Consider the following 12,156-nt stretch of genomic DNA (forward strand, 5'->3'; position numbering starts at 1 on the left):
GTTACCTGGGCAAGAAGTATGATTAAATTCAGCCGGGGTACTTGAGTAAGCCAGAGATGTGGAGGATCGTGGGTAAATTTGCCGAGCCACAACCATCCACTGGAAAAGCGCTAGTAGTGTATTCTGGCATAGACTTGGACCCTCAGATTTAGTAGTGGAAGGCATGACCATGTTGTGTACTTTGTCACATGATCCTTTCTCCCATCCAGCTGATGGTGTATCCTGAGACACTGCACTGGATAAAGACTTAGTGTTTTTAGCGTGACAGTTTTTAATTTTAAATCCAACATATTCCAGTTTGGCAGAATTTATGTTTGCAGATTAGTCATGTGTAAAGCATATTTTGAAATGAGTACATGCTTCTAAACTGTTAATGTGCAACCAGGGCAATCTAACTTAAATGGTACATATCTTTTATCTCCGTTTATTTTTCTTTTGTCACTTAAGACTATAAAGCACTATTGCGATTACATAGTTGAGCTGCGGCTTTGCTGCTTGTGCAGTCGCTGTTTGTTTCTCCCACCAAAGCTCCTGTGATCCCTGCTAGGCTAAAAGGGTACAAACTTGATTGAAGAAGAGAGTTGAGCCTGGAGGTCGAGACTAGAACAGTTCTATTGGCTCGCTGTTTGAGCCCTGATCCTCCCCACCTGTTCCAGCTTTGATGCAAGGTGAGCAGTCTGGGACTTTAGAGTATTGCCCCAGCCTGCCATGTCCTAAATGTCAGTCTGCCACAGTGTGGGGGATGCTGTTAAATCATTAAAGGCAGGAGCCTGAGGGGCCTGTTTGAATAGGGAAAATATACAGTCCACATTTACATGCATTTTAAAGGTGTGTCTGTTTTTATAGACATGCTTCATACTTTGAAAATGCTGTGTACAGTGGACACAAGTCACAACCAGTATATTTGAGTGGCAGTGCCCTGGTACTCTATCCATGGGAAGTCTAAGTGGTAAACATAAAAAAAAAACAACACATGATGTGTTTCCACTACTTGGTTCAAGACGTTTTACTAATTGTCATTTTGAGCAATGCAATGAATTAAGAGCACGTCAAAATATTCTGGCATTATCATGGATAGGTCTGAAATAATGTCAAGTATTGTCTGACTAAAAATGTGACATTTCTAGCACATCAGCATGTGCTAGAAATGTCAGTGCATTGTGATTTTCTTTTTAGTTTTATTACATGCTATAATATGAAAATGTAGTACCATTAGCTATATTTACAAATAGTTGATGGTGCAGTGTGTTTACAGCACGGTAAAAGTCATGCATAATAATATTAACAAATACTTATTGATTTGTAGCTGTAAACAAAACTCCCAAATACTTCTCAAACCAATGGGATATTGTTACCGTACTTTGAGTACATTAAACCCTAATCTGAACAAAGACTGGCATGATGGCATTATTATTATTATTATTATTATTATTATTATTATTACTATTATTATTTTGTCTTTGAAAAGACCCAGTCTGCATCAAAATATTTTTTTTTATATCTCAGTAATTAAGCACTTCTTCAGACATTGGGAATCATTTATCAAGCTGGATACAAACAAATATACTCCACCAAGGATTATGAAGTACTTGAAAATCCATTTAGTTCTGAAAAAGTTTGTATCCTCCAAGAGCTCTTGAGTTATGCGTTACTTTATGTATGAGGAGACTCGCTAATGTGAGCCTCAATTTTTGGGCTTCATATTGTAACATTGGTATGAGTTGCTGCAATTTTATATACAAATTATGCTGTCAAATTTAAATAGCGTATTTATTTCAATTGCATACACAAATTTGATAAAAATCTTGACACCTCAGCCATTTCATAACCTGAAAGAAACCAATCCAAAACAAATCGATATATAAATAAATAAAAATTTAAACAAGAAATGGCACCGTATACAAGAAATCAGTGTGTACCTGTGGTAGCTATGGTATTTGGGTATATATTATTTAGAAGACTCATCAAACCTCATCTAGCAGAGGCTTGCGTGAAATCTAAGTACTCCGGTTTGTTATTTGCATTACTAAATGCATTTAGAAACTGTCATACTTTGGCAAATAAGTGGCAGGACAGTCTAGAGTTGTTTGTGTCGCAGTCCTGCGGCGCTCCCAGTTTCAATCTGACAGGTCGACACACTTCAAAGCTAAATTTAAACCCCACCATATATCCATTTCTCCAGCTATGGAAAGTATTTTTCATCTGCCCCTGAAATAAACAGAGCGATGTACTTCGGTGTTCTTGATGTACTTTGTTGCGAGTGGCTGGAGGACATAAGGGACCATGATAAATACATGTCAGTCTAGCATGTCGGTCTAATTTCAGATTCTCAGAAGTGTCACCTGAGTGCCTTCCTGCTCCCATTTGACCACCTGATCACGTGTTAAAGAATCAAAAACAAATGCTCTGTTCAATGATTCAAAATGACTCTGTTCAAAAACAATGATGCTCTGCATCATTTATATCTCTGACCTCTGCAGACATCCATAAAACATTGAGGTCAAGTGCATACATCTCTGCCTCTTGATGTGTAATTCTGATGGTCAGGCAGCACGCCACCATCAAATCATATGCACTATATAAAAAAAAAGTTTGTGGACACCTGACCATCACACCCAAATGTGGTTCTTCCCCAAACAAAGAATGTCTTCGTATGCTGTAGCATTACAATTTCCCTTCACTGGAATTAAGAGGCCCAGACATGTTCCAGGATGACAATGCCCTTGTGCATAAAGCGAGGACCATGAAGACATGATTTCCCAAGGTTGGTGTGGAAGAACTTGAGTAGCCTGCACAGAGACCTGACTTTAACCTCACTGAACACCTTTGGGATGAACTGAACTCTTGTGGGTAAATCCCCATAGCCACACACCAAAATCTAGAGGAAGGTCTTCCCAGAAGAGCGAAGGTTAGTATAACAGCAAAGGGGGGACTAAATCTGGAACGGGATGTTCAGCGAGCACATATGGGTGTGATGGTCAGGTGTCCACAAATATTCATATAGTGTATGGGTGGCAGCCTGTGAAATCCTTTCACATGATATAATTTTCTACCTTGGTCTCTGTGTGTGTGTGTGTGTGTGTGTGTGTGTGTGTGTGTGTGTGTGTGTGTGTGTGTGTGTGTGTGTGTGTGTGTGTGTGTGTGTGTGCAGGCTTTCCTGAACTGAAATGTTTCTTGTTTGCATCTCAACCAGAAATTAAGTTCTAGCATTTGAAAGTATGATTACCTCTGGAAGTGAGAAGATTTAATTCCAGCTCTGGTGCAGGAGCCTTGCTGTCGTTTTGACAACGGTGACGGTTTAAAAATGGAATACATCTGGCTTACATCCGTTTTGCTTAGTGTTGTCATGGTACCAAAATTTCAGTAGTCTGTACCAATGCCAGTAGAATTCCACAGTACTCAGTACCAAAGCAAAACACAAAAACATGCTAATTGAACAACACGTTATTTTATTAATAAAGTTAAATATCAATATAATATGTATTTTTAAAAATGCAACTTTGTGTACTTCAAGTATATAATTATTACTTGCGCTACTAGAGTTATCCAGCCAAAAATAGAAATGTTTTTTTGACTGATATTAACGACATAAACAGTGCTAGCCACGCATCTGTTTTTTTCTAACACATACATTTCAGATATATCGGTCATCAAAAATCCTCTGGTGTGTAAATTTAGGAAACCCCATCATGTCCTCCCATTTATTTTCCCCCAATAAAAGTTAAAGCATTAAATGGTCAATAAGGACTCCTGACCGTATTAGCGTTGAACGTACGTATGCTAAACATTAAGTATGCAAAAACAAGGATTTTTTTTAATACACTCGAATTAAACTATGCTACAACATGCATAATGCAACTGCTGCCATCATTTGAAACTCACCTGCTTGAACTCCTTGAGTAAATACTGCAGTTAAGCCAGCTGCTCCTCCTGAAAGCACAGTCAATCTAGCCGCACATAAATTTTAGGGGCGTGGCTTTTACACACTTGGGGGTAATAGCACTGAAAGCACAAAGCGAGCATCCGAGAGCTCCTACACAGCAAAAGCAAATTAACATGTGTCTGAATTTGCATGTATTTCGCCTACTATATAGTAGGTAAATTTGCGGTTTCGGACACAACCATTGTCGTCTTGTTGCACCCATGAAATGTTTCCTACGTCAGTACCGGATTGACCTGGTAGTCGGTACTACCTTACTACCCTACATTACGACATATGGCAGACGCCCTTAATCTCATCTATACGTTTCATCTGAGCAGTTAAGGGTTAAGAGCCTTGCAAGGGGTTTGAACTCACAACCTTCCAGTTGGTAGTCCGACGGCTTAACCACTGAGCTACCACTTGACAACCCTGGTGAGACATCTAGATTTAGACAATGTTTGTTTCTTAAAGCTGAGATGTCAGAGTATTTTATAGCGCAGAAACTCCATGTATGTTATTTAACAAAACCTGATCTTTTCATCCTTCTTATCTATTTAACTGAGTCATGTCAACAAGCTACTGCATACAAAGTGCGATCTTAGTTTGTCTGAGTGACAGAATTCTTCCACAGCATCAGTAAAGGTTTTCCCAGACCGTCAGACATATTCCATGTGAACTTTAGATCACAACTTGTGCTGTTAGAAAGTATGTGGTGCTTGTCAAGTGTTCATCTCAAACTGCTTCCTCATCTGTTTATTTTACCCTTCCTGTATTATTGCGCTTATCTCAACAAAGCTGCCGCTGCAAAGGCAAATGAGTCGGAGTAGGTTCAGGCAGAATTGTGCTTGTACATGTCACTTTTTCCTGATACAGCTGTCCATTCTCATGACTCGCGTCAGGTGACATGAAACTGTGGTCTGCCTGAGGTTTAGAAAAGTCTGAATGAAGAAGGATATGTCCAGTGTTACTGTACTGAAATGTACTGTATTGTCTGTGTGGGTGTATCTGCGTGCGTTTTTCCTCAGAGGAGAAGATGTTGTGTAATTCTCTCAGAACTATGCAAGCACATTCCAGTAAGGGGTTAAGGATGAGTGCATCAGGATGCCAAGGAAAACCACCGCCGAAAGCAAGTTATATAAAATAGAAGTGTGACAGGTGCTGGGCTGGCTGTCTGTCTGTCTGTCTGTCTGTCTGTCTGAGATCTGCAGTGTTGGGGTGGTTGTGTGTTTGTGTGACCTTACACAGCGAGTTGAATGGAAGATGTAAGGATAAGCCCCTCCCCTGCAGGTTTTTTATTGGTTCAGAGCGCTGCTGATTACACTGCGTCACACAGCCCTGTATTTGAGGGGGGTCCAGCTTGTTTACTGCAGCACTTTCCAGCAGAGTGCCGAGCCCTGCACACACACACAGCGCAGACCGTAGGCCGCATGATGAGCGCCGGCAGCCTGTGCTTGCTCTTTGACCTGCTCATACAGACTTTAGCTCCTCAAAGCGCCCAGTCCGGATAACCAAGTGCCCCAACTGGAAACGCAGCAAAAACGGCTCACTCGCGCAACCCAGGCTGCCGAAAATGGCTTGTGAAGTCCTCCTACACAGGTGATGTAGAGAGAGAGAGAGAGAAGAAAGAGCTAGGAAATCTCTGTGGGCATACTGTGTTTCATAATGGGACTGAATTACTTGTGAAAGTTTCTGGAAATGGAAGTTGAGCTGCTAATTCAGAGCACTGTTCTCTGGAGTTGCTCAATTTATAGTGCCTTTATCCCTCTGGATCTCTAGGCCAGGGTTTAGCGATACTTATTTCTGCTCTGGACAGGGTTTCGTGTGACATTTGGATCAGATTAAGTGCTAGTTACCCACTGGCCTAGCTTCACAGCAAATGCCATACTAGACCTTATTTTTGACAGTGCTGTTTTTTGTGGGTATATAAGCAGAGTTGCTTATTATAATGTAATTCTGGGCAGTGAATGAAGACTGAGAATTAATATCTATATGTATTGTGGTGAATGAATGTTTTTTTTTTGTTGTTGTTGTTTGTTTTGTTTTGTTATTAGCATTGCTAATTCTGCCGGGAACTGTAAAGCTGCTGAATCATGACCAGCTTCTGCATTTGACAGCTTTATGCTCTACACACATTTGGTTAGCAGTGTGTGTGTGTGTGTGTGTGTGTGTGTGTGTACATGAGCTGTCAGCAGGCTAAAATGCCAAGTCAGAGGAAGTGTATTTTATTTATTTATTTATTTTCATTTTTTTATCCTTGTTTACTTCTACCTTTATAGCACATTTCTCTGCCTGTAAATGGCATGAAATAACATGCACATATTTTACCATAAGGTAGATAGAGCATGACATTTCATCAGTAAGGATTCTTGTCAAATATATTTCCGTTTTGGCAGTGTGTCACTTAATGATTAAGGGGATTTTGTCTAGGCCAGTCTTTGAGCTTTGCCCATACCATTACTCTTATTAAATCTTTATAGTTATTATTTTCCTGGTATTTGCTTTGAGGCTTTGCCCTGGGTGCAAGTAGAAGAGGAAGCACACAAAGTTACTTTTCTATAGAGAAATGTGTCTTATGTTCAGAATAATAATAATAACTTCTGTAGTGATCTTGACTAGCTGTCTAAATATATTATTCTGGGAAAACAAACACTTGATTGACAATTAGTGCTCATGCTCTGAGAAGTCAGGGGCACAGAGAAATCTATCTCACTATACTCGATTCATTTTGTTAAAACTGCGGTTGGGGCGGGGGGTTTCAGTATGCTGAATTAAGTGATCACACACAACTTTCACTTCCTACTAAGGGATAGAAGTAAAACACATTCTCTGATCTGTGGTTAGGAATCTGAGCACAGCACAGCTCTGTGAAAATGTTTGTCCAGCAGCACAGTTCAGTGTAGACGCTGGCATCGATCCAGACTGCACCATAGCGCCTGAATAGCTATCTGACTTGGAATGTACCTTTCCGCTGCGTACATACAGGACTGTTTATTCGTGTCGCTGTTGCTTGTTACACTGAACCACAATGTCATTGCAGGCTCTTAAAGCACCTGTTGTGTCCGTGTCATGTTTTCTTCTACTCAGACCATTAATCTGACCATTAAGCAAAAGCTGGAACTCAGCATGTCATGTAAGCAGCATTCCCCCCATGCCAAACATTGTTTATAGGATGGAGAAAACTGCTGAATAACCCCCACCCCCACACTTCCTGTCAGACACCGTCTTCCTGAACTCTTCACTGTAAACCTATCACTTTCAAGGAAGGACAACATATACTGTATATCCTGCCCCTGGTGGCAGTGGAAGGAAGGGCTTCAGGCTGTCTGTAGATGAGTCTGGTGCACTGTTTCAGGGTTATGGTTCACCAATATTGTATCGTGTGTGTGTTTTCAATTCATAAAAGTCATACCAAATACATGTATTAATCATACATATTAATGCACTGTTTGTTAAATATAACCACAAAACATATTTATTATATATGGTCATGGATATGGCTTATCTTTTCATTCAGAGAGATAACACATCATAATTTTAGGCATTCTATACATTTAGAGCCATACAGTGTATGGGCAAACTAGCATTTAATGGACCCATCTCCCACACAGTGAAAAGCTTGCACACTCCTACATTTATACAGATCCAAGGCTGTTTTAAAAATGTGGACCGTTAGAAGTATTTATTTAATATTTATTCGCATCCCTGAATGGTTATGCCTCTATTCATTGAATAACTTGCATGAATGCAAATTTCTCAAGACTGGATCACTGATGTACTATGAGTGAAGGACTAAATGAAACAGTAGATACACATCTAGCTTTGTTTATCATTAGACTATCCTTAATCCTGATTCTCAAGAGAGTAATAGAGTCAGCATTTACCTAAGGTTAGCAGAGTCAGCGAACATTGTAAACTTTTGATGCCCTCATGTTACTAAAGAGAGCCAAAGAGAATAGTATTTTCACAAAATGTCTGCATCTTAGTGTTAAATTCAATTAAAAATATCAGTTCAATTTTAAAATTTCTGGTGCTTGATTAAGGCAGAGCAAAAGTGGCCTCTCCTGAAATGGGCAAGTGCCACACCTTACCAAGCACCCGTGCCCTGTAAACAGTCCTAACTTGGTATGTCCCAACATTTAAAATAATATTAATAATTTTTTTAAAAATATCTACCAATCACCGCTTCCGCATTCATTTCTTCAGTATGCTTAGTTCCACCTTGCACAATTCTGTAATGCTTAGTTGAGACCTGATGCTACATATGGTCAAAGGCTGTGTCAATATCCTCACATTACCTTTCTTTTCTTCTTTTCCAGCTCGCATATCACTTCCATCAGCATTCTTCCAAGATCTGCAGAGTAAGTGCCCAAACATCTTCCTTTCCAATCTCTACTCGTGCAAGTGTGCTTGTTCATTTAATTCCATAATAATGTGAGGCAAAAAACGTTCAATATGCTTTGCACTTTTTAACCACAAGTTGTGTGTGTGTATGTGTGTATGTGTGTATATATATATATATATATATATATATATATATATATATATATATATATATATATATATATCTTTTTTTAAAAATTCTTTGTATTATAATGTAAACCTGACCAAATGTACAGTGGTAGCGATGCCATAAACAGTCTTGCAAGGTGGAAGGTGAGCAAGACGAAGCTGAACAAATCCGATTATAGACCTTAATGCACTTAAGGCTTGCAGACAGGCTCCAGGAGAGAGATCCGAGAACAGAAAGTCTGTCAGATCATTAATGGAAACCAAAAAAAAAAAAATTTATGCCCAATGACTTATATTTTACTTCAGCATCAAATTATTCAGTATGAACAGGGTAAGTCAGAACAAAGCCTATGCGTCCATTGCAGTAGTGTAAAGTGTGAGAGGAGTATAATGGTTGACAAGTACAGATTAGCAGGAGTGTGCTTTCTTCTGTTTGTCCAGACCTTTTAGTTGTTAGCTAATTTAATGCTGTGGATGCAGAGCAACAAAACAGAATAGTGTAAAGAGCTTGCACTAACAGGAAATTTGCTGCATAGCCAGGGGCCCATTACTGATTCTACTGAACTGTGCTGTCACTGCATTGATCTATTGGCTATTTCTCTATCATATAGCATTAGCATATATTCAGAATGGCTTCGGGGATTGCTGATGCATATAATCCTGAACAAATGTTTCAGGATACATTGGCCAGAGCTAAGGTCTTTAGCAATTGCTTCACCAGCACAGACAGTAAAGTAAGTCTCCACAGAGAGATGAGTAAGGATCTGTGCTGTGTGAAGTTTGGCATGCATAGTGGCAGAGTGACCCAGCAGCTGCATGTGGACCAGTTGTACACAAGTCATGAGTATTCGGCATCCCAGTGCCACAGCTGTGCAAGCCATTGCCTTACATGGCAGCATGGCCTTCAAGTACTTGGCCATTAACCAAATCAAGCTCAAAATACCCTCAACCACAGACCTCAATGGATCGAGGTGCTTAGGATGGTGGGTTATTATTCAGGACTCAAGGCAGTGCTCACAGGGTTGCTTCCTCCCAGCGAGAGAATTGTCTCTAACCTTGTTAAACTCCATTTCCAAGCTCTAAATGGGTCACACAGTATCAGAGAGCTGAGGAACTGAATGTACTGGCCTAAATGCAACACTGTGCTCTTTCCGCCTTAATGGCAAATTTCTGTTCCATGTCATTGGACGAATGAGCTTATAGTTGTCATTATATTCCGCTTTTAGTTATGCGAATCTATTAAAACACACCTTTCCTGAATGTTCTGGCTAAATGACCCTGGTTTCACTTAAGGTCAGAAGGGTTAAATATGCACCTGTGATTACTTTACTTTGTTTCTGTCGTTTAGACAATGCAAACACAATGTAAATCTTTGGCAAATTGCTGCAGCACAAGATGAATAAAACGCTCAGCTGAAATAATCATCGGCAAGGTGGTGTGATGTCCTTACCACCTTGAAGTGGTTGTAAAGTGTTTTCTTTGACTTGTACCACAGAAATTTGCCAAAGATTAACCATTTTTAATTAATTAAAGAATGACATGAATTTTTATTCGCTTATAGTTCATGTTTTTGTTGTGTGACGTTATCAAAACAAGTTAGTTCCTGTTACACCCTTGTTATAACACCAAACAAAGGTTTGTCGTTCCCTTTTCTGCCTCTCTTTTTGTTTTCTGTCTGTTGAAGTCAATAACACAAAAAAAGGAGAATGTGCAAAGTTCTCCGACCCAAAGACTTCTCTGAAAACATTGCCTACGACAGCTACAAAGTGCTGACCCTGGAGACACCTTTCAAAAATGATAAATAAATGTCTCCTCACAGAAAACCTATCATATCAACAATTACATACTTTTAAATTGGGTTTATGTGCAGCATCTGCATACAAGTCCCTGTGCTAGCTGCTACTATCTGCTGTGCTGTTATAGAAAATGAATCGACACCTTCTGACCAACCAGAACCAAGCATTCGGCAGTGCTGTAGTATAAATTCAAATAATAAATATTTTAAGTGATTTTAAAATTTGCGTTTGTGTCTTCGCAGTATCCTCCAGAGAACCATCCGAGCTGCCGTGGAGCAGCACTTATTGGATCTGCAGAGCTCCATAGATCAAGATCTCAGCAACTATGAGAGCCAAGGCTCATCCTGCCAAGCTGGCCTGGAGTGAGTGTATACATCCACACACGATTATAGCACACTCTAGCAAACCTTTTTTTCCCTATGCAAACAAGCAGATGAGTGTATTTGGAGCTATATGTACAGGAAGCTGTATGTATCTGAGGTTTCTGAGCTGTGTTTGGCTCTAACATGTTGGCCTCCACAGGGACTGTACGAGTGAGACGACTGTAGGTGCAGAAGAGCATGGAGCAGAAGAGAAGACTAATGCTGGATTGCTCACTCCTGCAGACCCTGACCAGTGTGCAGAAGATGAAGAGGTTTGTCAGCATTGGTTTTGTGTGTGTGTGTTGTGTGTGTTTGTGTGTGTGCTCACAGCAACACAATAGTTGGGCACTCAGATCTGTGTAAGTAGAGCTCCAGATATTTTGCACTGTAGCCTGAATCTCACTAGTACAAGGCGTGCTTAGGGTTTCAGTTTTACACTTGTTTCTGTACACTTGTTACACACGATGACCTCCAATAAAGAGAACATGAGAGTTTTTTTTTTCCAAATAAAAAAGTATGTTCTGTTCCCAGCAGACCACAATCAGCACTACTGATTTTTTTTTTCTTCTTTGTACACATCAAATCAGTGGCCTGCCTCTAGCTACACACACATACACACACGCACACACACACACACACAGAGGAATGCCACCAAGCCCTTTTCTTATCACAGATTAACCTTGAGAGGTTCGGGACTTTTGCTTAGTTTTGCTCTGTAGCCTTGTGTTTAAAGTACTTTATATACAGTTTTTTTTTTTAAAAATTGCTTCAAGTTCAGTGTCCTGTTTGTGTACACCCATATAAATTCAACCAAGCATTTCAATCCTGTTCCTGCTTTAGCTTGCAGAAAACAACACATGAATATTTTGTGTTTAGACATGAAACAGAATCATGTTTCTTTTTCCCCAGGCATTTCAAGGTTCCCAGCCTAGTGGCCTTGTGCCAGAGGAAAATCTGAGAATGGACCTTGAAACAGAGGCTCTCGTAGATGCTGAGAACAATATTAACACAACTCCAAGGTTAGTTCTGAAGTGTTCGCAATCGAGCACGGCGTTCGAAAGATTAGATTTTAGAGCTTTTGAAAAAGTAGTAAAGAGTCTTTACTTTCCAAAGAAAATATGTGATGCTGGTATATTTGATGCTGAACTATGCAATATTAAATAGGATTTTATACTGCAAAAGCTAACTTATAAAGCATTCTATTATTTCCTTAAATTTTGCCCAAACACTGCTTTGCCCTAACCCTAGAGCCCACATTCCAGGGTTCATCGCACATGTATGAGGCCTGTAATATTCCTCTTATTGTAGATTATTTTGTATTGTATAAAAATTTAATAAAATTGTAGAAAAATTTTCGGCCAGAAACACCATTTTTGGCCGAAAGAGAACAAAGGCTGAAAATATGAGCCAATAATATATGCCGCCATGCCCCGCCCCTCAGTGCTCTGCTCTCAGATTTCATTCTCGATCTAGCCGACGGTTATTGTTGCATTGCAACATTACTAGATCTACAATTTAAAGAACATTACTTTGACGTGGAGAAAAAGTAGTGTGCACAGGAAATGAT

General features: G+C 39.7%; 1 protein-coding gene across 7 annotated transcripts in view; it reads left to right on the top strand.

Moving 5' to 3' along the window:
- Positions 1-12,156, top strand: part of fam13b (family with sequence similarity 13 member B) — a 46,694-nt gene that overhangs the window by 20,550 nt on the left and 13,988 nt on the right. For all 7 annotated transcript variants that reach the window (XM_017474099.3, XM_017474101.3, XM_017474105.3 and 4 more), the window contains 4 exons: positions 8,239-8,280; positions 10,470-10,589; positions 10,750-10,861; positions 11,499-11,608. In XM_017474099.3, coding sequence (XP_017329588.2) covers positions 8,239-8,280; positions 10,470-10,589; positions 10,750-10,861; positions 11,499-11,608 — 384 coding nt within the window. The remainder of the gene's footprint in view (positions 1-8,238; positions 8,281-10,469; positions 10,590-10,749; positions 10,862-11,498; positions 11,609-12,156) is intronic.

This window comes from Ictalurus punctatus, chromosome 8, assembly GCF_001660625.3.
Source record: "Ictalurus punctatus breed USDA103 chromosome 8, Coco_2.0, whole genome shotgun sequence".
Taxonomy (NCBI): Eukaryota; Metazoa; Chordata; class Actinopteri; order Siluriformes; family Ictaluridae; genus Ictalurus; species Ictalurus punctatus.